Source organism: Pediculus humanus, genomic scaffold, assembly GCF_000006295.1.
Source record: "Pediculus humanus corporis 1103172107716 genomic scaffold, whole genome shotgun sequence".
NCBI lineage: Eukaryota > Metazoa > Arthropoda > Insecta > Psocodea > Pediculidae > Pediculus > Pediculus humanus.
Genome location: NW_002987320.1, coordinates 91,407 through 118,906, shown reverse-complemented (window position 1 = coordinate 118,906; position 27,500 = coordinate 91,407). Strand labels below are relative to the sequence as shown.

Sequence of the window (27,500 nt, the reverse complement as noted above, 5' to 3'; positions counted from 1 at the left end):
AAAATAAAAAAAAAATGCCACTCAAACCTTTTTCTTTATGATTTATTATGAGAAAAATTGATAAAATGAAAAGTTTTTTTTTTTTCTTTCTCTCTCTCCCCCTCTCCCCACTTTTTATTTTGTAATCAAAATCAGTTGAATAGAATAAAGAGAGAGAAAAGCATCAATCATGGCTCCTGAGTAGGTAATCCCGGGCATTAAACGGGATCCCTTTTCCTTTTCTTTCATTTTTCGTTCTATTGTCTAACGTTCCGTCAAATGACTTTAATACTTACTTTTTTTTTCAAAAAAAAAAAAAAGTTAAAAAAATATTCAACCCTCCGTCTTCAACCATCCCCTAATCTACCCACCCCCTCGTTTTTCCACTAATTCATTTTGTTAAAAAAAAAAAAATCACTACCATCATCATTATTTTATTTACTTTCTTTCGTTTCGCTTCATTTAAAAATAATATTTGAAACCCCGAATATTATTATTATAATCATCATCATCATCATCATTATTATTATTATTATTGTGAGTCATTCGAGAGTCCAGTCGAATGGGGAAAAACTAAAACAACTTATACGCTTGTTATTGACACGTTAAAAATTTATTTTTATAAAATAACCCTCGTCGGTATCAAAATTAAACTTTTTATTAGGGAGATTTAAAAAGATATAAGAAGAAGAAGAAGAAGGAAAAGAAGGAAAAATTATTAAAATGTCAAAACAAACAAGCAAACAAACAAACAAACGAGGAGGAAAGTATAAATAAAAATGTTTACCGACAGCAATCAAGCAACAGCAAAAATTTAAATCTGGAAAATAAAAAAATTTTTTTATTTCGAATCATTTCTGTTGCTGAAGAGAACTTTTACCAAATTATAAAAAGGGTCATCATTCGTAAAAAAAAGGAAATTTTAAAATTAAAAGCAGAAGATGAAGAAGAAGAAGAAAACGATCGTTTGTCTGCTCCCACGCCCGCGCTATTTTCCAACAGTAAAAAAAGAAAAATTCGAAATGAAAATTTCTGAAACGAATTACAAAAGCCAAAGTTTTAAGTACTCTAATCTTATCATACTCAAAAAGGAAAAGGCTCGATAATAATAATAATAACAATAACAACAATACCTCCATCATCATCATCATCATTATTATCATTCTACGATTTCGATTGTTTTTCAATAATTTAATGCAGTTATTGATAATGCGAAATCATCACCGGGAATCGTTATTTTCAAAAAAAAAAAATTTATATTATTATTATTATTATTATTATTATTATTATTATTATTATTATTATTATTATTATCATTATCATTATTTTCCGAAGAATTTTATTATTATTATAATTATTATTATTATTTTCGGTTAATAAATTTTATACAACTTCCGATCGAGTAATCATTATTTCCGGTGCAAAAAAGACTTTTGTATATTATGAATTTCAAATTACTGCCACGTGATTTGTCGGTTTTTTTTTTGTTGCTCGATTGATCGAGCAACAAATAGTTGAAAAAAGAAAATGGCGGAGGATTCGATTAAATAATTAGTCGTATGGGTGATAAAAATTTAATGACTACGACAAACAACAACAACAACAACAACTTCGACGACAACGCGTAAAATGATATAAGTTTGAATAAAGTAAAAACTTTTCATAGTTTTCCATAATTATTTACTTTATTAAAATCCATCTTCTGCTTTTAAACTCATTAAACTATCTCTCTCTCTCTCATTATCTCTCTCTCTTTTTTTTTCATGAGTTTTTTTTTTTTTTTTTTTCACGTGAAAAAAGGATGAAAAGGTTAAAAAGATTAAATATATATATATATATAAATATATTATTTATTTATTTTAAACACGAAGGATCGAAGGATTTTTCCCTGTTTATAATTTTGAAAATTTTACGTTAAATTTTCCCGCGTGACGATGAAGTAAAAAAAAAAAAAAAAAAATTTTCTTTCCTGTAGGATTAAGTAAAATTCAAACCCCCTTCGGGTTACGAGTTTATTAATGTCTGAGGAATTATCCCCCGATTCCTCCTTGGCAATTCAGTTCGTGCGTTTAATGTTGCCCCACGGCTGAATACTTGTACAAATTAACATTCTCTTATTCCCTCCTCCACCCCTCTCTCTTTGTCACTGTTTCTCTTTTAACCCTTGCCTTCTCTTTTCTCTCTGTCTCTGTGTTTTTTTGCTTCTCTCTTTCTGTCTGTTTCTGTGTCATTTTCTATCTCTTTGTTTCTCTTTTTTCCTCTTCTTTCCCCTTTGTCTCTCTCTCTCTCTCTGTCTCTGTTCCCTTTTCTTCTCTTTTCTTTCTCTCTGTTTCTCTCTCACTTCTCATTTCTGTGTCCTTCTCTTTCTCTCTATTTCTCTCTCTATCTCTGTTTTATTTTTCCACTCTACCATTTTCTTTCTCTCTCTCTCTTTCTCTCTCATTTTTTTGACAACCTGAGAAAACACGTTTTTTCTACGTATTCGCTTTCCTCCCCCTCACGCACTCTGTTTCCCTTTTTGCCCTTTTTTTTCTTCTTTCATTCACGTATCAAATCGTAATTTTTTATTTTTTTAAAGTAATAAATTTGTTATTACTCGGTTACGCCTTTTAAAAATCCTCGATTAAATACAACAACAACAAAAATGTAATTTCGATTTGTAGTTTTGTAGTTTTCTCGTTTTGTAGTTTGAATTTTTTTAATTTTATTCAGACACATTCCGCACACAACAATCAAAATAAATAAATAAAAATAAATTTTTTATTTTATTCGTGTACGCGAGAGCGTGACGCGCGTTTTATTTAATTATTTTTCTTACACTTCAAACTACTACAACTACAACTACTACTACGAATTTTTCATCATCATCATTATTATTTTATTTTATTAAATATCGAAAATCTATTTAAGATAAGAAGCGGGAGAGAGGGAAAAAAGAGGGAAGAGGGGAAGGGAAAGAAGGAAAAAAATTATTTATCGCGGTTGAAAAAAAAAAAAATTAAAAATTAAAAATAAATTGGAAAAAATAAATAAATAAATAAAAATCGATAAATCAATAAATAAAAATAAAAAAGCAAGATTTTATTATTATTATTATTATTATTATTATTATTATTATTATTTTCCTTTTTTTTAAAATTATTCTTATTAAAAACCTTCCTTTTTTATTAATAAATATTTTTTTTTTATTATTAAAATAATTGTTAATGAGTTTAATAACGTTATAGAATTTATTTATTTATTTAAACAAATCAATTAATAATAATAATACAAAACTTATTAAAATAAAAAATTATTAATTCTCTATTGATTTTATTCATAATAAAAATAATAATAATAATGAAGGGGAAGGTGGAAAAATGGATTTTAAAAATCGTGTTCGTTACGTGCGGCGGCGGGGAGGATTAAAAGTTTACTTATTATTATTATCAACGTCATATTCGTATTATTATTATTATTATTATTATTATTATTATTATTATTATTATTATTATTATTATTATTATTATTATTATTATCGTTTATATTTTTTTAACGAGACGTCGTATGGAATATTAAATTTTATTTAAACACACCACGAGCGGTTGGTTGTCGCAACAAACATTATTTTATGTTTTAACATTCTCAAACGATTTCTCGATTATTATTATTATTATTATTATTATTATTATTATTATTATTATTATTATGTTCTTTGAGTTCAAATTTAAATATTCTTTTTTAAAGTCTTTGATTTATCGACCCGAACGTAAATCATAATAATAATAATGGTGATGATGATGATGATAATAATTTCTGTTTTCGTTTTGTTTATGCGATTCGTCCGGATATTTACGATGGAAATTTTCTAGAACTTTTTCGGGAAATGCAATTTGAAGAATTTCTTATTCATTTTTCATTTTCCTTTTTTTTCTTTTTCCAAACATGCACGTCTTATGATTTCAACGGTTTATTATTATTATTATTATTATTATTATTTCGTCTGGCTGAGTGTAAAAGAAGAATTTATTATTATTATTATTATTAAAAAATTGTGATTTTTTTCCCCTTCTCTTTCCTTAAAATTTTAAAAAATACATTTTGCGTTACATAAATGCGTTGCAATTTGCTCGTTGTTGTTGTTTTTACATCGCGACTGGTAAGAAAAATTTAAAAAAAAAAAAAAAAACCGGAAATAGTTGATAATTTCAACGTCGTTGTTTTTCATATCGCAAAAAAAAATCACCATTATTATTATGTATATTGTACGGTGGGAAAAAAAATTTTATTTTTACACACAGTTTCTCCGTTTTTCATTTTCTGCTCTTTCTGTCAGATTTTACAATTCGAAAATTTTCCTTTTTTTTCTTTTCCTTTCTTTTTTTTTTACCCTTTTTTTTACCCTTTTTTTTTACATATCCGCTGACATATTCAGACTGGAAAACTCAACGATGCCATTTTCATTTTCTTTTTATGAAAAATTGGGTTTCCTTTAAGAAACAACATTTTTATCTTTATTCCTTTTACTTTACTACTCCAATATTTTTTCATTTCGTTTTTCCCCCTCCCCTCCCTCTCTCCGCCCAACGCAAGTTATTGACGTTTAATAATAATAATAGTAATCGTGGGATTAATTTGAATGAATTTTTTTTTATTTTCAGCATTGGTTAAAGAAGTACACGCGGTTTTAAAACAAACGGCGCTTTTACCCTGCGATATAACGTCATCGGTAAAAGGCGATTCGGTTATATTAGTCGTTTGGTACAAAGATGAAATGACTCCAATATACAGGTAAGTTTATGACCTTTTTTTAACCTTTTCTAACCTTTTCCGTGTGAGTAATTACAAAAGAAAAAAAAAACGACAAAGGTTTATACCTCGCTTTTTCTAAATTGTATTTAAATTTTTTTTTTTTTTTTTTTTTTACTTTTCTTCTCTTCGGTTAAAGTTAATCCTTACTTTTTTTTCTCATTTCGTTTATCTCTCTCTCTCTCTCTCTTTTTCTGCCTCATTTTTTTTCTCTTTATCTCAAGCTCAGTTTAAAACACACTCAAAAACTTTTTCTAAAAAAAACATTTTTAAATTGAGTTACTTTTTCCTTTTTTTTTTCCATTGCGAGTCATTTATTTTTTGTTTAACACCCATTTTTACTATTAAATTATTCAAAAAAACCTGAAAGCATAAACATGTTTTATTTTTTTTATTTTTTTACACCTTTTCCTATCCTTACTCCTACCCTGCTCGCGACTACGACGTCGACGTCGACGTCTTCTTAATACGAATCGTGTGTGGAAAATTTTTTTATTTTATTTTTTTTTATTTTTACTTTTATTTAAAGTCGCAATCATTTTTTGTTTTTTTTTTTTTTTTTTTTGGTGGGTTGGTACGAGTAAAAAGTAAGAGAAAGGTTAAAGGTTAAAGATGAAAATGGCGGAAGTAAAAGTTGAAAAGAAAAAATAACACCTGAATCTCGCGATTTAATTTTTTTTTTTTCAAAATGGCGACGAATTTCCAAAAAAATGACCGAAAATAATAAATTGTTTTTTTAAAGATTAAATAAAGGAAATGCTGTTGGTAGCACTGTTTTTTTTGGGGGGGGAGAGGGTGGGAAAATAATCGGGATTTAGGGTGATAAAGCTTTCAACTCGTTTTCACGTCAAACTCTTTCGAACACCCCGATTTAATGATTTTTTCCTTTTAAAATTCAATGGTAAAGGTTAAAAAGGAAAATGTTAAAAGTTTTTTTTTTTGTGTGTGTGTAATGTTGGCAACGTTTAAATTTTTGAAATGTAGATTTTAGTGTAAGGAGGGGGGGGGGAAATCGAGTACGTGAACGCGTATAAAAGTGTTCGTTATTTTTTTTTTACCGGATGTGATTTTTTTTTTTTTCTAGATTTTTCCAAATCGGATAAAAGGAAAAATGGAAAAGATTTTGCTAAAAAGAAAGTTTATGGAGAGTTAACAGAGAGGGAGAAAAAAAGAGAGAGATAGAGAAATCGTGAAAATTGTCGTGTGAAAAGTTTTTTTTTTTTGGGGGGGAGAGAGAGGACCGGGAAAAAAAAGGGAAAAGTCGAAAGGGGAGGAAAGGGTCGGTTAAAAAGTTTCGGAATTGAAAAAAAAGGAGGCGGAGGAGGAGAAGGAGGGGAAAAATACGCCGGAGGGTTTTTTTTTTCTAAAAAAAAATTTTTCCTTTGAGTTTTTTTTCCTTTGATAAAATTACTTTTTCACTTTTTTTTTTTTTATTCACTTCATTTGATTACTATGACAAGTTGATGGCAACTCTTTCCGGTAATCAAAAAAATTTTCTTTTTTTTGTTTCCCTCCTTTCCACCCATTCTCATTTTTCACATTTAAAAGGATCAGCAATTAGTTTTCATTTTCTTTCCTTTTTTATCTTTCCTTTTATTATTATTTTTTTTTTTTTCTTTATAAATGTTACGTAATTTTTTCTTTTTCTTTTTTTTTTTTTATTTTTCCTTTTTCTTTTTATTTTTCACTTTTTTGAGTGTCTTTTTTTTCTTTTTTTTGTCTTGCTACTTTTTTTTCCACTTTCAGACTCTCTCTGCTTCCTCTCTTTCTTTCTCTTTCTTTTTTTCATCCCCTTTTCTTTCTATCAATTTTCCTTTTTAATTTCTCTTTTTTTTATTTTTTCTACTCCAATTTTCCCCTATTTACACTCTTTTTGTTTCCTCTCTTTCACTTATTACCTTTGACTCTATCGTTTTCTCTCTCTCTCTTTTTCTCTTTTTCCCTTAGAATGTATCGTTCTCTCTCTTTCTCTTTTTTTTTCTTTCTAATTTTTTTCCCTCAAATTTTTGTTTCTTTCAACCTTTCTTTCATTTTCTTTTCATTTATTTCTTTCTCTCCCTTTTTTTTTCTTTCACACTCTCTCTTCTCTCTCTCTCTCCCTCTTTCTGTCTCTCATTCTTTTAAGGTTTTAAAGAAATAATAATAATAATAACAAAAATAATAACACAACACGCAACACAATTTTTTTTTTTTAAATTAATAAAATATTTTATTTAAAAAAAGAAAAAAAGGAGGAGGAGGGGAAAGGGGCGTTAATTAATTTCGTAAGAGAAAAAAAACAATTTAAACAGTGTTACCAACCAACCGTAAAAAAAAAAAATTAATTAATTAAATATTTATTAATAGAGGCGAAAACTTTTTTTTCGTCGGTACGAGGGTAAATTTTGTTTTTGTTGTTGCTGCTGCCGTTTTTTTTATCCTAGAGTGATTTTAAATAAAAGGAAAAAGAAGAAGAAGAAGGAAGAAAGATGTCGAAAATTAAAAGGGTAGAAAAAAGAAGAAAAAGAGGAAAAAGGAAAAAAACCTATTTTTTTAAAAATTCTTCGGAAAGTTAAAAATAAATCAGCGAGTTCGCCTCTGGGGAATGTTAAAGAACTGAAAAAGAATTTTAAAAGGTTCCAAGTTTAAAAAAGGCGGCTTCTTTTTTTAAAGAAAGAATGAGAGAAAGAGAGGGATAGAAAGGAAGAGAGAGAAAGAATATCATAGAAAACGATTGGAAAATCGAAAATGTTTAAAAGTAAAAAAAAAAAAAAAAAAAGGTTCGTTCGAATGAATCAGGTATACATTCATACACACACACGCAATTTTAACGTTTTTTATTTTCCAGTAGCAGAAGAAAAAAAATTTCTATTGTCGCCATTTTTTTTCTTTTCTATTCTATCGACTTAAAAATAAATTTTAAAAAAAAAAAAATCCATTTATGATCTTCGCTAAGCGAAAAATGTAAATTTAAGATTTTTTTTTTCTTCAAAAGTTTTCAACCTGTAATTGTATTTTATTTTTTTATTCGAGTGTTTTGCATCTCGCGACTCTCCTCTCCTCGCCTCCTCCCTCCCCCATTACCACCACGCTTTTCTTATCCGTTTTCTTCTTCCACGTTTTTTTTTTTTTTTTTTTTATGTATTCAAATAATAAAATAAAAAAAAAATGTAATTTATTAACTCGGCAGTGATGCGATTAATTAAATTTTTTTTCTTTTTTACAAAAAAAAAAATGTAAAATTATTTTTCAACAATTTCAGGGTCGGATTAAGATATTTTATTATTATTTTCTTTCTCTCCTTACCCTTTCCTCCCCTTCCTCCCAATTTTTTTTTTTTTTTTAAATAACGATTCCGGCTTTCAGGTAAGATTCAAATTGTTTTTTTTTCGTATTATTATTATTATTATTATCGTTTGAAAAAAAAATGGAAAATTTTCCGTTATAAATTCAATTTTTCATCATGACCGCCACCCCCCTCCATTCTCTCTCTCTCTCTCTCTCTCTCTCTCTCTCTCTTTCATTTTGTCTCTGCTTTTTCGTTTTTTCTATCTTTCTCTTTCTCTCTCTCTCTTGTTTTCCGTTTCTTTGCCTCTTCTTTTTTCTCTCGTTCTTTTCGCTATCCCGTCATTTTCTCTCTCTCTCTCTCTCGTCTCCCCGACTGGAAAAATAATATTTTATGCACATAATTTAAAGTTTGATAAAGTTATAATTTTTTTTTTTTGAGGGGGGAAGTGCGATGAGGCAAGAGTAAAATACGAGGGGGAGGGAGAGGTCAAAAGCAAGGGTGAAAGCGGTACGGCGTCAAATGAGTTTTCTTGGGGGGAGAGGAAGGGGAGAACAAAAACAAAAAAAAAAGGTTCGTAAAAGTTTTTTAAAAGTTATAGCATTGAATTTATTTTAAAACCCTATAATTTTCACGTTACTCCCCATTTTTCCCGTTCTCCAGACTTCATCTCCTCTCCTCCCCCTTTTTTTCTCTCTCTCTCTATGCATCCCTGACAACGTCAAACTCAGCACGAGTCGTGGAAATAGGTTTTTTGTTAATTCATTCATCGAAAATCCCCCCCTGTTGCGATGATGATGATTTTTTCTTCTATCTCTGTCTCTCTCTCTCTCTTTCTCTCTCACCTATTTTCACGACGACGACGACGACGAGGACGATCGTTTTAGTTTTTTTTTTCTTGTTTTATTCCATTTTTTTTTTTTAAATTTTACGTCACGTGAGTGTTGGGGGTCGCGAAAAACGTTTAAACAAATTTTTTATTTTTTTATTGTTAATAATAATAATAATAATATTAAATTCATACAAATTAAAAAAAAAACAGAAATGACGTCATCTCGAGATTTACATAAAATTTTATCTAAATACTAAATAAAAACGGAAAATATTTCAATTTTTTTTTTTTATTATTAACAAAAGAAAAAGTGAAATGATGGGGAGAGATCAAAAAAGAGAGAGAGAGAGTAAATGGGAAAACTTTGGTTTTTTTTTTTTTACGAAAATGATATGTATAAAACACGTTTTGTTATGAAAAAAAAAAAAAATACTTTTTTTTCTTACGACTTTTTAAATCGTCTAATTCCACGAAAGAAAAGAAAATACGATACGGAAAAAAATGAAAAATGAAAAAATTTCATCGCTTTTATAAAAAAAAAAAAAAATTTACTTTACTCCGATTTCTTGTATTTTTCTGGGGTCTGTAATAATAATGATAATAATAATTTTTTTAAACAAAAAACTTTTTTGGTTATTTTACATTTGAATAATTTTTAAAAATTAATTGTCTCGAAGAAAGGGGCAGAAAGAAAGAGAGAGAGTGAATGATAAAAACATGAAAGAGAAAATCAAAAAGTGAGAGAAAAAACGGGACGAGAGAAAGAAAGAAAAGAAATTGAGAAAGAGACAAGAGAAAAAAGACAAATGAAAAATAATAATATAGTAAAAAGCAGACGGAAAATGAGAGAGAGAGAGAGAGAAAGAGCGAGAAAAAAAGGAAAGATAATGAGATGATGAGAGAAAGAAAAAATAATAATAATAAAATAATTTAGGAAAAAGTAAAAGATAAAAGAGAGAGAGAGAGAAAGGGAAAAAAAAGAGAAAACGGAAGAAATTAAGGGAAAGAGAGAGGGAGAGAAAAAAAAGAAAGCAAATAAGATAGTAAGAGAGAAAAAAAAATGAGAAAAAAAAATTTAGAAAAAAGCAAAATATAGAAGAGAAGGAGGGAAAAAGAGAGAGAGAGAAAGATAAAAATAAACGATTTCTTATAAACCAAAATTAAAGGAAAAAAAAAACTCGATTCGCCCCTGTAATAATGAATTTTAAAAAAAAAAAAAAAAAAAAAAAAGTGGAAGCAGAAAAAAAAAATTCTTTCATTATTATTATTATTTTTTCTTTCTTTCTTTCTTTTTTCTCTCTCACTCACTCTTTCTCTTTCTATCTCTTTCTTCTATTAAAAAAGAAAAAAAAAATATTTTATCGAATAAATTCCTCTTCTTCTTCTCTTTTTTTATTTAAATTGTCTCGAAAATTAATTTTAAGTAGTTTATTAAAAAAAAAAAGAGTTATGAAAACATTATTATTATTATTATTATTATTATTATTATTATTATTATTATTATTATTATTATTATTATTATTATTATTATTATTATCCTTATCATTATTATTATTAATTTTTCTTCTTTTTTGAAAATTTCAAATTCATGGAAAACGTCATCAAAAATGAAAGAAATAAAAAAAAAAAAAACCTTTCCAGTAATTTAATCAAATAAAAAAAAAATAATAATAATAATCGAGAGAGAGAAAGAGAGATAAGAAATTATTATCATTCACGTAATCCCCAGAGACTGTTAAGAAAATAATAATAATAATTAAAATAATTTTCGTAACTCAAAGGAAGAGAGAGGGAAGTCGGGGAAGAAAAAAAAATATTTTAAATTTATTATTACTCCGATAAATAAACAAAAAATATATATGTATGACGTAAGCAAATATGACGTAATAAATATACATATACGTAAAATGAAAAATGTTAATTTTCAATTTTGGTCGTAATAAATTATGACGTCACACAAAAAAAATTTTTTTTCCTTTTTTTTTTAAATCAAAATTTCAATTTTCACTAAATTTTTTTTTTTTTTTTATTTTCTTTCTTTTTCTTTCTTGTTGATTTAACGACGGAGAAAAAAAGAAAAAAAAAATCCAAAGGAAAAAAAAAAAGCAGAAGATGCAAAAAAAAATGAAATTTTATTCGGGGTAATAAAACAATAATAATGATAATAATGATAATAATAATGATGATAATTAATTAGCGAGACAAATTTGACGAGAGTTGATGATGATGATGATGCGTCTATGCGTGTGTGTGTGTGTGTGTGACGTAGACGACGTGTTTTTGTTGTTTATTATCATTATTTTTTTTTTTTTTTTAAATTTTGAAATTTGAATTTGTCCGATTTTTTTGTGTGGATGATTGTTCGACTGCGACAAACGTACAAACGAACGAAAGAGAACGGATTAAAAAAAAAAAAATGCGAACGGAATGTTAACTTTATCGAAATTTAGTTCGTTTGTTTGTTTGTTTGTCATTTCTTTACTCTTTTTTTTTCGTTTTTCTTTTTCCTTTTGTACAAATTTAATTTATTATTATTGTTATTATTATTATTATTATCGTCATCGTTCTTTTTTTTTCCAGTCGGAAAGTTTTTTTTTTTTTATCAAATATTTATTTAAAAAATTTTTGAGTCGAGAGATTCTTGATAAAAAAGAAAATTTATTTTAAATTTGTTTTTCTTTTTTAATAAATTTTATGCTGCGTTGTTGCTGTGGTTGTTGATGTTGTTGTTGTTGTTGTTTTTGTTGTTGTCGTTGTTGATGTTTTTGTTGATATTGATGTTAATGCTCCTTTTGTTGTTTCCTGTTATTATGGTTTTCGGCGTTGATGTTAATGTTGTTGCTGATTTTGTTGTTTCGGTTGTTGTTGTTGCTGTTGTTGTTGTCGTTGTTAATGTTGTTGTAATTCGACAAAATAAAACTTAAGAGTTTCCTAATAGAACAACTAACAGTTTCGTAATTCCAAGTTTTGTTTCATTCGTTAAATTATATTTTAATACAATCGGCATCGATAAATGATAACTATTACGGTTACTGCCACGTTTTTTGTTTTTTTTTCCAATCGACAAACTCACCTTGTTTATTTATTTTTTCAGGAAAAAATTTTTAGTTTGTATTCAAATATTACAAACTCAAAACTAATAAAAAAACAAAAAAAAATTTATCAAAACTAAAAAACGTGGGAGCAGACATTTTAATTCGACGTAAAAAAAAAAAATAAAAAAATTTCTTTTTAATTTTTTTATTTAAAATTCATCCGAGATTTTTCCTCAATCACGAAAGATTTATAAAAAAAAGAGAGAGAGAGAGATGAAAAGAAAAAAAAAAGTTTATGCGTCAATGTTAAATATAACAAAAAATCGTGGAAGCAGAAAGATTCCAATTTACCAAAGCAAATGACGCGAATCTTTTGTTTTACTTAAAAGTAATTAAAAAAAAAAAAAAGAATGAAATTGAAGAAGTAAAAAAAAAAAGGAAAAAGGAAAAGAAGAAGAAGGAAAAAGGAAAAGAAAAATAAAACGAATAACATTAAAAGGTAAAGGAAAAGAAGAAGAAAAGGAAAAAATTAAAAGGAGGAAGTGATTTAAACGATGATTTTAATATAAAAAAAAAAAAAGGAAAACACGCATAACGAAATGTTTAGTTACAAAAAATAATAATATAAATTTTTTTTTTTTCCTTTTCTTCTTGCAAACGTTTAGAATTTTAATTACACGATAAAATAAATTATTTAATTATTTAAAAAAGAAAAAAAAAAAAGTTTCGTGGAAGTAAAAAAATAAGGAGAAGAAATTTTTTTATTTTTTATTTTTTTGTTACTTAACTTTCGAGAAGTAATTCACTCACAATTTCAATCTCGATTGCAATTTACTAAAAAAAAAAAATTCATTTTTTTTATAATAATATAATAATTCAGTGTTGCCAACATTAAAAATGAAAATTCATGGTATTTTAAAACATCTGCGGTTTGTCGTCGTTGTCCTCGTCGTTGTCCGTCTTACGATGAGAGGGGGAAGAAGAGGGAAAGAAGGGGGAATACAAAAAAAAAATCAAAGGAAAACCGGAAGGGAGGGGAGGGGGAAAAGCCTTTAAATTTTCTTTAGCCGAATTTTCGGTCACAACATTTAAAATTCACGAACGAACCTCAACCTTTTTAGGGTTAAAATTAAATCTCCAGTTTTAAGGTTTTAAATGTCTTCTGCTTCTATAAAATGGTTAAACATTAATTTTCTTTCTTCTCATTCTTTTTTCCTTCCCTTCTTTCCTTTTTTTTTTTACATCTCTTTTTTCTTTGTTTCCTCCCCTCCCTTTCTACCGCCCCCTCCTCTCTCCCACTTCTCCCAATTCATTAGAATTGAATTTTTTTCATTCCGTTCGTTCATTCATTTTTCCGAAAAATTGGATCCCGGAATGAAATTTGTAACGAACGACTGACAAATAATTTAATAATATTCGATTATAATAAATTTCTTTTGTTTTACCCTTAGTAACAATAATAATAATAATAATAATGATAATGATAATAATAATAATAATGATAATAATGATGACAAATGAAAAATTTGAAATCGCCTCCGGTCGTAATAATTGATACTGGAGAAAAAGTTTTTTTATAATAAAAAAAAAAAAAACTTTTTTTAATTCGTCATCGATCTTTCCTGGAGAAATTTTTTTTTTTTTTTTACCGTTTGTTTGTTCGTTCGTACGTTTGTATTCCTATTATTATTATTATTATTATTATTATTATTATTATTATCGACTCCAGATTTCATTTCGGAAAACAAAATACAATTACTGGAGAAAAAAAAAGAGGAAAAAAAAATTATTATTTTTTTTTTTATATTTTATTTTTCTAACAATTATTATCCCGTTTTTTTTTTTAATTCTTTTCTTTTGTTTTGTGGGAGTTGTTGTGCGAGGGGGGGGTAGGAAGAAGGTAAAGAAGGTGGTGGTGGCGGCGTGGCGGAAATAAAAAAAAAAAAAAAAGGAAACGAGAATAAAATGTAAAGAAAAAAAAAATTTTTTATTTTTATTTTTATTTTTCGTTTTTTCGTACTATTATTATTATTATTTTCATGTTTTTTTTTTGTTTTTAATTAAAGCAAAAATTAAATTAATTATTTTCAAAATGATAATAATAATAATAATAATAAGTTTCTATTGCCACGACCGTAAGATTTTTAGATAAATTTTATTTCGTTTTACCAAAATGATAAAAAATTTTTTTTTTGCCGTCCTACTACAACCTGACCCTACATAAAACTGATTAATTATTATAATTATTATTATTATTATTATTTATTTATTTATTTAAATTATTCTCTGAATAATAATAATAATAATAATAATAATAACTAACTTTTTCTTTGACCTTTGGAAAATTTTATTTAAAAGGACAAACCTGAATAATTTCTCTGGCCTTTTTTTTTTGTGCGCTACGGAAAACTTTTCGTAAAATTTTCTTTTGGTCCAGCACTGATATCATTTTTTTTCACTGATATCATTATTATTATCATCGTTTGATAACGACCTGGAATTCGTTCATTTCAGGTATTCGGTAAAAATGAATGGAATAAGGAAATGCAATGGATTGAATCAATCAAACTTATGTGTCGAATCGTCAAATCCGGTGCATAACAAAAAATTAGAATCCCTTGTTTGTTTATGTTTATTTTATCCGACATCAAACAAATCATATTTTTTCTTATACTTTATAGTTCGTATTTTTTACACGATGTCGCTACCGTCGCTCGGAAAAAAAATTTTCTCATCACGTCATACGAACATAATTAATTTTAATCGTATAAAAATGGCGTCGGACGACAAAGACACAAAAACAAAAAAAAAAATTAAATCATTTTAATTATTTATTTCGAGCTTAAACTGTCAAATAAAAAACAAAAAACAAAAAAAAAAAAGAAAAAAAAAATCAAAAAGAAATGAAAATATCCGACAGGTTGATGACATTTAATAATTTCATTAAATTTTTTTTTTCTTTTTTTTTTACTTTCTTCCGCCATTTTCTATTATTATTATTATTATTATTATTATTATTATTCGAAGGGGGAAAAAAAATGGATCGGGTTGTATCCAAAAAAAAAAAAAAAAAAAGATTCAAATGAGGTGGTAGTAACAGCAACTCTTCCGTATTTAATTCACTTAACTTTTCATTTAGTTATTTTTTTTTTTTTTTGGGCGACAATTTGCAGTTGCCGCCATTATGCAAATTTTTTATTAAAAAAGGTCTTCGGCTTTAAAAAATTCATTTTTTCCTTTTTTTTTCGTTTTTTTTTCGTTTTTTTTTTTCGTTCTCGATTTTTTTTTATTTTTTGTAAAAAAAATTTTATTAATTTTTTTCTAGAAAGTTCTACAAATAATATATATATATATAAGTATCGAAAGAAGATTTTTAACGTAAAAAAAAAAGTGATTTAGGCCCCCCCAAAAAAAAAAGAAAAGTTTTTATCAAACACTCTCATCACGTTTTATATATAACAATCTGTTTCTTCACATGACGCGTTTTTTTTTTTTTTTTTGTTATTTCTTTATTATTTTTTATTTTATTTCTTTTTATTTTTATTTTTTTGTTGCTTTCTCTCCTTCGCCTCTTCCTCCGCTTCCTCCTGGAAAGAGAAGAAAAAAAAAAAAGAAAAAAAACGTCTTTTCGAATTTTTTCCTTTTTTTTTTTTTTTTGGGAGAAAAACTTTTTTTTTCCTCCTTCTCCTTCTCCTCATCTTTTTTTTCTCCCTTTTTCCCATTTTCTTTCCCCCTTTTCTTTTCTTTTCTTTCCAACAAATGAAGTTTTATTGTTTTGTCAATTTTTTTTTCTTTTTTTTTTCTTTCTTTTTATTTAACCTGAAAAAATTTTCAACTCTCCGATAAAATAAACTCAAAACTAGAAACTGGAAAAAATAAAATAAAAAAATAAAAATAAATAAATTTTCACAGTCTTTTTATTATTATTATTATTATTATTATTATTATTATTATTATTATTATTATTATTATTATTATTATTATTATTATTATTATTATTATTATTGAGGGTTTGGAAAAAAGGAAAAGATTTGAATAAGAATTCAAATTTGAATGAAAAAATAATTATTATTATTATTAAAGGAGGAAACATACAGAAGAATTCCACGAGTTTTGAATATGAGAAGTTGATTATGTCATTTTTGCACGTAAATAAAATTTTCGCGCCTTTTCCCTCCCCCTTTCTAAAAATTCAAATTAACGAAATAAGGAAAACCTCAAAATAGGAAATGCATCAATTAAATACGTAATCAAACCTATAAAAAAAAAAAATTTCTCGGTAATTTCCGGATTTAAAAAAAAAAAAAACAGAAACCGGAAACCGGATTTTTGCATGATGAATTTCCCTTCCCCTCACTTTTTTTTTGTAACGCATATTATTACGTCACAAATGAGAGGGAAAAAAAATTTTTCGTTTTTCCATTCCGGTTAGGTTTTTTTTTTTTTTTTTTTTCATTTAAATTTTGAGAAAAAAAATTTTTTTTCACGGGTCGTTCGACGCATTGTATTGTGAAAATTGAAATCCAGAAATTTCCAGAAATTTTTTCCTTTTTTTTCTGGAACGAAAAAAAAATATTAAAGTTAAAAAAAAAAAAAAACACATTTGAAATAATTCGTGCTTTAAATTTAATGATTGATTTGAAAACGAGATAATTTAACTTTCTCTTTCTTCTCCTCCTCCTTCTCTCTCTTACCCTCTCTCCCGACCTTTTTTCCCTTTAATTTTTTTTCTTTTTCCTTTCATTTTCATTTCCGTTTGAATTATTATTATTATTAAATATTTCGTTGCTTAAAATTTTCCTTAATTGCTACTGGAACATTTGTGCGAGGAACGATGGTAAATCGGAAGTGACGGATGAGGGAGAGGGTGGAAGGCGTGGAGGGGAGGGAGAGGGGGAAGGAAAACTCTTTGAAAAATTTAAACGTTTTTGAAAGAACGTTAAAACGAAATAATTTCGCAAGAAGAAAATTTAAGTTCCGATTTTTACTTGAAATTTCATGAATTTAATTCCTCTTCTTTCACTTCCTCCTCTTCAACTTCTCCTTCCCCCCGCCCTTTACCCACCGATACGTTATCAATTAAGAAAAAAAAAAAAAAACAAAATGAAAAGAAATTTTTGTCGCAGTTTCACAAAAAATTCCAGTCGCGCGCTATGATGACGATTATTATTATTATAACATTCTGGAATAAAAAAATAAATTTTCTTTTTCATTTTTTACATGAGTTATTTCAATTTTTATTTTTTTATTTTTTTTTACCTTCCAGTACGACAAAAATTATTATTATTATTATTATTATTATTACTTTTTTTTCCTTCTGCTTTTTCTTCTTCTTCTTCTTCTTTTCCAGAAAATGACAATTTCGCGACATTAATAAAGCGTAAAATAGTTTTCGTTGTTGATCAATTTTTTTTTTTTTTCTCGAATAAGCAAGAAAGAGAGAGAGAGAGAGAGAGAGGAAGAAAATTTAAAAAAAAATATTTACGCGCGAAAAAATTAATAATAATAATAATAATAATAATAATAATAATAATAATTTTCGTTTTTTATAATCAACAAAAAAAAATTAATTTTTGGAAAATTTCACGATCGTTTTTTTTTTTTTTTTTTCAAACAAACATCGTCGAGTAAAAAAAAATAGCAGACGACGTCGTTAAGATAATTTTTATTTTTCTGCTATTATTTTCAAAAATGAATTTTTCTATTTCCGTTTTCGGTATATTTATTATTTAAAAAATCGTACGGGGAAGGAAGAAATTTTTTTTTTTCTCTAAGCGGGCAATCTGACCTACGACAATTTTCTTTTGTCGTTTTTGCGACAAAAAAAAATTTTCCACAAAAAGAAAAGTTTTGAAATTTTGTAAGAAGAGGGAAAAAAAAAGAAAAAAAAAGTTATAAAAAGATAATTTAAAGACAATAACAAACGTAAAAAGTTGTTTGTTTGTTTGTTTGTTTGAAAAAAAAGAGAAGAAATTAAAAAGAAAAGAGGGTCGTTTATCGTTTTTAACAGTAAAATTATCGTCTTGGAAGAAACAATAAGAAACAGATGTCAAGGAAACACCTTAATGGCCGTTCCAGAATGTCTAAAGACACGACAAAAAACGTTTCGTGTCTTTCATCAAACTTTTCTTATTATTTTTTTTTTCTTTTTTTTTTTTTGTTCTCGAAAAACAAATTTCACAGGTTACAAAAAAAAAAAATTTTTTTTCTTACGTTCTCTCTTCCCCTCTCTCTTTTCCTCCCTCTCTTGCTCTCTCATTTCTTCTTAACCCCCCCCCCTTTCTCTCTCTCTCTCGTTCTCTCTCCCTGTTTGTCTGTTTCGACCTTCCTCGCTTCATTTCATAATTTTTTTAAAACCTTCTCACTTTTACTTTCCTTTCTAGACTCCTCTCCCTCTCTTCCTCTTTCTCTCTCCTTCTTTTTCCTTAATTTCTCTTTCTTTTTATCCCTCTCTCGTTTTCCTTACATATTTTTCTCTGTTTTCTTTGCATATTATCGTTCTATCTTTCCTTACCTCTCTTCACTCTTTCTATTTTCTTACTGTCTTTTTCCCTTCTACATTTTTTTAGGTATATTTTCTCTTTCTTTCTTCTTCTTGTCTCCCTTTCTCTCTTTCTATCCTTCTCTTTTTTCTTCTTAACTCACTCTCACTCTTTCTCTCTTCCTGTTTGTGTGTTTCGACCTTCCTCGCTTCATTTCATAATTTTTTAAAACCTTCGTGGTTTTACTTTCCTTTCTAGACTCCTCTCTCTCTCTTCCTTTTCATACATTCTCTCTCTTTTTATTTCCTTACCTTTTACCTGTCTTCCACTCTTTCTTTCTCCCTTTCTCATTTCATTTGGTATATTTTCGTTTTCTCTTCTTCCTATTTTTCTCTTTCTTTCATCTTCTTGTTCCTCTTCCCTCGCTCTCTCTCTCTGTCTTCCCTTTTTCGTTTCATTTCACATTTTTTCAATATTTTCTCTGTAAACTTTCTCTCCTTTCCCAAATTCTCTTGGTCTCTTTTTTTTCCACTTTAATACAATTTTCAAAATTATCTTCGTTTCATTCTCTCTCTCTCTCTTTCATTCTCTTTCTATTTAATAAAAAATCTGAATTAACGATTTCCTTTCTTTTTTTTTTTTTTTAACAAAAAAAAATATACGTTCGTGTTTTGTTAACTTAACTTATCATTCCATTCAATTGTTTAATAATAATGAAAACTTTTTGTTTCTTTAAGAAAAACTTTGAGACGCGGAAGATTGCGTGTGTGTGTTATTTTTGTACATAATTTTTATTTTTAAACATTACAAATACATTTATTATGTATGTAACAAACGCGTGCGTGCGTGTCTGCGTGCCTGCGTTCGTGCCTGCCTGACTAAGTTTGCGAACGCGTGCGTGTGTAAATTTTTTTTTTTATTTTCCCGACAAGAAAATCGATTCGATTCCAATCGATTTTTCCTTTACATTTATTTAATTCTTTCATCGATACGAAAAAAAAAAGGAAAAAAAGGAAAATAGGAAAAAAAGAAAAAAAATAAAATAAATAAATAAATGGAACGTTACAGATATTGAAAAATAATAATAATAATAATAATTCGAATGTAGTAAATTTAATGAAAAATGTCTTCTTACTCGACTTTTTCTTCTTTTTCTATTTTTTTTTTCTTTCGTTTTTCTTCCGTTTTTTTTCCTTTTTCATTTTTATATCTTTTTCTTTTTTTTATCTTTATCCTCCATTTTCTTTTCGTCTGTCGTTTTCTCTGCCATTTTCTATTTCCTTTTTATTTATGTTATTCTATTTTTGAAAAAAAAACTCGTAAAATAATATATAAAAAAAAAAAAAATCGGCGGTTAAAATCGGAAAACTATTTTGTAAATGAGCTTTTCTTTTCTCCCCTCTCTTTTTCCTCTCTCTCTCTTCCCTCTCCCCCTCTTTCTTTTTCTTCTTTCGTTTTTTTTTTTTTTTTTCGTATAAAATCGCGGAGAAAGAAAAATTCAAATTATTGTAAAAATTTATTTATTTTTTATTATTATTTACATTTTTATTATTATTATTATTATTAGATAACAATTTCCGTTTCCGGTTTATTTTTTTAACCTGTCGAACGTTTTACAATATCGGTGAATATAAAAAAATAAATAAATAAATAATCGTTTCGATTGATTGACAACACATAAATTTTTTATTCGTTCGTTCGTTCGTTTTTTTTTTTTTTTTGTTTGCTGTCGAATTTTTCTTCTTCCTCATCTCTCTTTTCCATCCCCCTCAATATCCTCCGTTTTTCCGGGGGGGGGGGAGAACAACGTAAATTTTCTTAATATAATATTATTATTAATATTAAAAAAAAAATTTGAATTAAAATTTAGAAGAGGAAGAAGAAAGGAGCATTTAACATTTATTTATAAGGACGATGGATGAATCAATGAGTGGTAGGCCTTCTTTAAGGAAAATAAGATGAAAGTGGATAAGAAAGAGGAAGGGAGTGGTAAGGGTGAGGAGATAAAAGAGGGGAAAGGAGATGAAAAGACCCGAAAAACAATCTTTTTCCCATCCGAGTGAAAGGAAAAGTAAAAAGAGGAAGCGAGAGAGAGTGAAAGTGAGAGAGAGAAAGAAATTTTGGTTAAAATTTAATTAAAAAGTTTTTTGTTGTTTCAGCTACGACTGCCGAGGTAAACAAAGCGAACAAGCGACCCACTGGAAAGACAAGGATTTACTGGAAGAAAGAGCTTATTTTAGAACAATAACAGAGCCAGCATCATTAAGCATTGAAAATGTCGAAGAATCAGATGAAGGCGATTATAAGTGCAGAGTTGATTTTAGAAAATCACAAACTAAAAATCATAGGTTAAAATTAATCGTTATCGGTAAGTTTTTTTTAAACCTTATTTTTTTGAATTTCTCTCGCCCCCTCTCTCACCCCCCCCTTCGCCCCCCAATTTTTCCCCCACTCACTCTCGTATCGACTTCGGTTCCCTAAATAAAAAAAAAAAAAAAATTAAAAATTAAATCCCAATATTTAATTGGATTTAGATTTTTTTTTTTTCATTTAAAATCGATTGGTTTTTCATGTTATCGCCGCTGTCGTTTGACTTCTCCTTCTCTTCCTTTCCCCCTTTCCTCCCTTTCCCTCTTTCCCCCCAACTTTCTCTCCCCGCAAAAATTAAAAAAAAAAAATCCGATCTTTTTCCTCTTTCTTTCTCTCGCTCTTTCTGTTTTTCCCGAAAAAAAAAATAAAAATAATAATATCGGTAATAGAATTTTTTTTTTTTTGAGGGGAGTGGGGGGAGTTAAAAGAATGTCAGGGACCATGAGAGAGCAGGTGTAAAAGGTTAAAAGGTTAAATGAAAAAATAAAATTAAAAAAAACTTTCGTCAGTGTGAAATTTTTCCAGGGGTCCCACCAAAATCGGACGATTTATTTAGCAGCGGATCGGGTTTTTTTTTTTAGAGTGAATGGGAGCTTGTGGGGAACTTTGGAGGGAGGTCTTTAAAATCCGATTCGTGCGTGACAAGTACTGAAAATTCAATTTGTAAAAAAAAAAAAAAAAAAATTTTCTCTTTTAACATACGCATATATATATATATATATATATATACATTCATATATATATATATATATATATATATATATATATATATATATATATATATATATATATATATATATATATATATATATAAAATTTGCTGATTTTGTTAAAAGTAATAAAATGCATTTAAGCAAAAATAAATTTTTAACGTCAAATGCAAAGGGTTGAATTTCACTTTTCTTTCTTTTTTTCTTTTTTTTTTTAATAAAATTTTCGCGGCCCCCTCTTCTCCCCTTCCTCACCTCTCTTAAACCCTTTTAACATGTTCCCCTTTTCATTTCATCACATATACGTCATTTCATATATAAATATATATTTATTTCGGAGTAAGTAAAAATTGTAAACATTATGTAAATTTTAAAATTTTACCGTGGGGGGAGGGGAAGAAGGAGGAGGTTACTACTGGTTTTTCTCTACTGCTCCTCCTTCTCCCAATCCGTCTCCCCTCACTTTTTCGTTTTCTTTGACACTTGAAAATAAAAACTGAAATTTAAATACTCAACTTGTTGTTGTTGTTATCATCATAACTTTCGCGTTTTTAAATTTAATTTATTTTTAACGATTATAATAACGCCATTAGTAATAAATGTGTTAACAAAACCGGAAATACATTTCATACCTCACCCCTCCCCCTTTTCATTTTCTTACTCTATGACATTGTTTTAAAAGCGCGTATTATTTACATTTTATTAAAAAAAAAAAACATAATTTTTGCGAGGGGTAGAAAAAATTTTTTAAAAAAAATTCGCCAGATAATGATAATAATAATAATAGTGGTAACAATGAGGTTTGTGATGGTGGTGGTTATGGGGTTGATAAATTACAAGAGTAATTCATCTTTTGAAACAAAAAAGGGAAGGGAAAAAAAAAAAAAGAAAAGTTCATCTCACGCAAATAAATTGAAAGGAAAATGAGGGGGGAAAAACGTGGTATTAGAAAAAAGGAAAACAAATGAAAAACCGACGAAAACGTAGTAGTAGTAGGATTGAAGTTAGAACGTTATAAAAATTTTTCTCTCGACGTGAGTAAGTAGAAGAAAAAAGAAAAAAGGAAAGGAAAGGAGATGAAAAAAAATGCGGTCGTGGTAGATGAAAAAAAAAAGGTTGAAGGAAATGAAAAAAAACCGAAAAGGCTTATAATAATTGACAATTTGAAAGATGGCAGAAGTCTCAAAGACACGGAAAGGGATGTCTATAAAAGGGGAAGAAAAAAAAATTTATCCCCCCCATCACCACCACCACCACCGCCTTCCATTAAAACAAAAAAAAAAAAAGAAATACCGAAAAATATTACCTTAAGGAAAAAAAAAAAATCGTAAAAAAAATAAAAAATAGTCATGGGTAGTAGTAGCAACAGCAGCAACAGTAGTAGTTGTAGTAGCATAAGGATAAATTTTTTTTTTTCCTTTTCCTTTTCCTTCAGGACCTGGAATCAAATTTATTATTATTAAGTGTTTGAACCAATATTGAACCATCCAATATTTTCTCCAAAAAAAAAAAAAAAAAAATCTCTCCAGTTTTCTTTTTTTTTCCCTCCTTTGTTTCAATAATAATAATAATAATAATAATAATAATAATAATAATAATAATTTTTATAGTTTTTTTTTTTTTTTGCTTCTTTCATTTTCCGATCTGGAAAATTTTTTTTTTTTTCCATTCTTTCATTCTTTCTTATGGAACGAACGAACAAAAAATCCTATTCTTTTCATTTCTTTTCTTTTCTTTTTCTCTTCTCCAGTTTCACAGAGGAAAAAAATTTTTTTATCTTCTGCTTTTTTTTTAATAATAATAATAATTTACATAAAACTTTTAGATTAGACTTTTGAATAATTAACAATTTTTACATGAATAATGTAAATGAACGTTTAAGTATTTTCAAATGTTAATTTTTCGGGTAGTTTTGCCGCAGTTTTCCTTTCAACTCTACCTTCCCCTCTCTCTCTTTCCCTTCCTCCTTCCCCCTCATCCGTTCGAGTTTTTTTTTAACAATATCGTAATTTTTTTTAATAACGTAATAATCCGTTACAATTAATTACGAGAGAAGTTTTTTCATTTATTATTTTTTTTTCTTTTTTTTTTAACAATTACATTGAACAGGACCGTAACGAGGAATTAATATTAAAAATGTAAAATTTTTCTGAAGATTTATTTCTTAACATTATTGCAACCGTCGTGATTTTTACAAACGTACAAGGTAATTTTTTCATATCGAATACGTTTCTGGTTTACGTCATAAAAAAAAAGAAAAAAAAAGTACCCGTAATAAAAGAAATATGCCGTCGACCTTGAGTACCCGGAAAATTTTTTTTTTCTAAAAGGAAATTTATTACTTAATTTTCCTTTGAAATATATTTTTTTTTTCCTTTTTCTTCAAAACGTAGAGTCGCATTCGGCCTTTAACTTGTATAATCTTGTAACGTTGATAAATTTTCAGGTTTCTCCCCAATAATTCGACATCATCACAATGATAAATAAGCATAAATGCGTTAGAAAAAGACGGAGAGAGAGATGTAAGGAATGAGAGAGAAAGAGAGAGAAAAAGGAACCTTTTCGAACCCTCAGTAGTTGATAAATCGACGAAAAGCAATTCAATTGCTACGACATTGAAAAAAGAGAAATTTCTTTTTTATTTTATTTTTTTTAAAAAAAAAAAAATTTTAAAGAAAATTTGTTTTCTCTCTAAATTTTCCGATCAATCTTTTCCATAACAAAAAAAAAATTTTCCAGACTTTTCCAGGCGGGCCCTTTTTTATAAAAAAAAAAAAAAGGGAGACGTGAAGGTAAAAAAAAAAAATAAATAAATAAACGTTTAAACGTTTTCCCCGCGCTCATTGGTTCAAATAATAATCGATGTATATCGATCGACCAATCAAAAAAATTTAATTAAAAAATGATCTCGTTACTGATTGGTTGATCGTTTAGTCTTGTTTTTCCTTCTCTCATAATCTCGTGCGTGAGCGCGTATTTTTAAAAAAATTCTTTTTGCTTTTTTCCCTTTTTTTTTATCTAGCATAAATCACGTATAAATAATTTCAAAAAAAAAATTATCGTCTGCTAGAGGATTAACATAGATTTTCTCCGTGCCAATATTTTATTAAATCGCGACGTTAAAATTCGTAGAAAAAAAAAAAATTATTCGAATCAATAATACACGTTTACGAAATCGGATAAAATTAAAATTTTTTTTTTCTCTTTTTATTTTTTTCCCCGCTCTTATATTATTATTATTATTATTGGGCCTTATAAGTATTTTCTTTTTCCTTTCCGCTCCCCTTCTCTTCCTCTCCCTCCCCATTCCCATTCTCTCTTTTTCCGCGAAATTAAAAAAATAAAAGTAACCTCATAAATTTAAGATTAAATAAAAATTCTTTAAATTTTTTTTTCTACTGCTTTTTATTTATTTTTTTCTTCTGCTTTTTCCGTCTTTTTTTCTTTTTTCTTATCGTTTTCTTCTGCTTTTTCTTTTTTTTTAATCGTATAATTTAAAAAAAAAAAAAGAGAGAAATAAAAATGAAATGATGAAAAGTTACGGGGGAAAAAAAAATCATGAGAAATGTTTTTCGTTGTACGTTTTATTTATTTATTTTATAATTAAAAATTTTTTTTTAATGACCGATTTACTAAAAAAAAAAGGAAAGGAGGAAAAAAGGAAAAAAAGGAACAAAAAAAATTTTAAACCGATAAAAAAATAAAATAATAATAATAAAATAAAAAAAGGGCGTCAAATTTCTTTTAAGTGAGCCCTTTTTTCTTTTTTTTGTCGTTGTCAAAGTGACATTTATTAACTCGGTAGTAGAGTACTTAAAATATTTTATAAAAAAAACAACAACAACTTTGCTGTTGTTGTTGTCGTTGTCGGTGTTTCTGTTGCCTTTTTGAATACCTTAAAAAAAAAAAACAAAAAAAAAAAAAAAAACGTAAAAAAAAATCTGTTTTTGAAGTTGATCCTTTTAAAAACAAAAAGGAGGACAGGTATTTTCCGTTTATTGTTTGTTTCATTCGTATTTTTTTCCTCATCGTTACGAAGAAGAGAAAAAAAAAATTTCCAGAAACGTTTTGACAAACAAACAAACGAAAAAAAAAAAACAATCTTTTATAAATAACTAAATTTTTTAACGATTGTACATTTTTTTCATCTCTCTCTCTCTCTCTCTCTCTCTCTCTCTCTCTCTCTCTCTCTCTCTCTCTCTCTCTTTCTCTCTCTCACTCACTCAATCTCAAACATTCGAAACGAATTTTTTGAAAAAGTTTTAAAAAAGTACTTTTCACACCCCTCCCCACCACTTTTACCATCTTCTCCTTTCCCCCCGCCGAAAAGAAAAAATAATTAAAAACGTTCAATATCTGAAAATTTATCGGTTTTCCCTTTGCGTAGGTAACGAATGACATTTAAAATGAAAAAAAATTTTTTTTTTTTTTTTTTTTTTTTACGACGACGGAACGATCCGACCAATCAGAATCGAGATAAATTTTTTCTTTTCCCGCCTTTTTATATTCATATTTAAAATTATCGAATTTTTTATTTTATTTTCTTTCATTTTTTTTTTATTTCTTTTTTTTTTAATCCTTCCGCTCCTCTTTTTTTTCCGTTTCAAAAATTTTTTTTCTTTTATCCTATTTTTAAAAATGATAAGAAAATATTTTTATCAATAAAGAAAAAAATGAGGGGGAGAGGAAGGATCTCACCACCTGTTGCAGGTAAAAAAAAAAATTTTTTTCTAATTGTAAAAATTAATGTAAAAGATTAAAAAAAAAAAGTTTTTTTTTTTTTTTAGTTTTGAGGTAAACCCCTATTAAAATTTTTAATTAACTTTAATGAATTTTACCGTGGAATGGAGAAACGAAAAAAAAGAAAGTCAAAGGAAAAGTTAAGTAATAATAATAATAATGAGGATGATGATGATGATAATAATTTTTTCATTTATTTCTTTCGTATTTTTTATGTAAGATCCGGAAAATTTATCGTGTTATTTTTTTTTTTTCGTCTTCATTTTTTTTTGGGCTTTGAACGGTAATACATATTTAAAGTATGTAAAATCAAGACGCCATTTTGTTTTTTTTCCACCTTACATTATTATTATTATTATTATTATTATTATTATTATTATTATTATTATTATTATTATTATTAATGCATTTCGAAGGGGATTTTTCACGTTTGAACGATCGTCGAATTCAAAAAATTCTAAAAAAAAAAAAAAAAAAATTAAAATATTAATTTAAAAAAAAAAAATTGAACGCTTTATTATTATTATTATTTTTTTAAAAAGTATCTAGCAGACGAAAATTACAAAGCAGAAGATAAAAGAAAAAAAAATGGCTTACGTAAATTTAAATGAAAAAATAAATTAATAAATAAATAAATTTTTCTTTTATTTTTTGGCCATTTTTTTTATTTTCTCGCTTTGTTAAAAATTTATTAAAAAATGTATTAATAATAATAATAATAATAATGATGATAATTTTTTTTTTTGTTACTACGACGACAAAGCAAAGGCGATTCTCTCTCTCTCTCTCTCTCTCTTTCCACGATAAAATTGTAAATTACTGTCGGGAATTGAAATTGGTAATTTCCTGCTTTGAGTTGCTTAAAAAGTTGGAAGCTTGATTTCCAATTGCCAAAGGGTTGAAATTAGCATAATTTAATGAACTAGGGGTTGATTCATTCATCCCTCATCTACTTCCTTTTCTCTTCCGTTCATCAGTTATATATATATTATATATATTTACAAAAAAAAAAAAGAAAAAAATTCGTTCGTTAAAAACTAAATTAAAAAAAAAAAAAGAATTTTTTTGTTCTCTCATCTTACTTCCGTCTTTGTTTAAATTATAATATTAAAAAGAAATAAAAAAAAAAAAAGTTTTTTAAATCCGTATCGTATATTCGATAGATCGTTCGATCTATCGAATTAAATTAATCGATTTTCTAATGAATAAAATTTTAATGTAATTAAAATAACTCATCGTTTTTTTTTCCTTTCGTTTCCTTTCCTTTCGTAAATATTCATTTTCCTAAATTTTTTGTTG

The 27,500-nt window shown here is 27.0% G+C and overlaps 2 protein-coding genes across 2 annotated transcripts in view; both read left to right on the top strand.

Moving 5' to 3' along the window:
* Positions 1 to 4,409: 4,409 nt before the first annotated feature.
* Phum_PHUM311820 (uncharacterized protein) lies at positions 4,410 to 5,045 on the top strand (the record flags this gene model as incomplete). The annotated part of the gene is made up of 3 exons (XM_002427309.1): positions 4,410 to 4,443; positions 4,620 to 4,749; positions 4,997 to 5,045. The coding sequence occupies 3 exons, from the start codon at positions 4,410 to 4,412 to the stop codon at positions 5,043 to 5,045; spliced, it is 213 nt and encodes a 70-aa protein (XP_002427354.1).
* A 15,294-nt stretch (positions 5,046 to 20,339) lies between these two features.
* Phum_PHUM311500 (sidestep protein, putative) overlaps positions 20,340 to 27,500 on the top strand; it is a gene marked incomplete at both ends in the record, with an annotated part of 40,093 nt that continues 32,932 nt past the window's right edge. Inside the window, 2 exons of the mRNA XM_002427308.1 lie at positions 20,340 to 20,440; positions 20,541 to 20,749. Of these exons, the coding sequence (XP_002427353.1) occupies positions 20,340 to 20,440; positions 20,541 to 20,749 (310 nt within the window). The remainder of the gene's footprint in view (positions 20,441 to 20,540; positions 20,750 to 27,500) is intronic.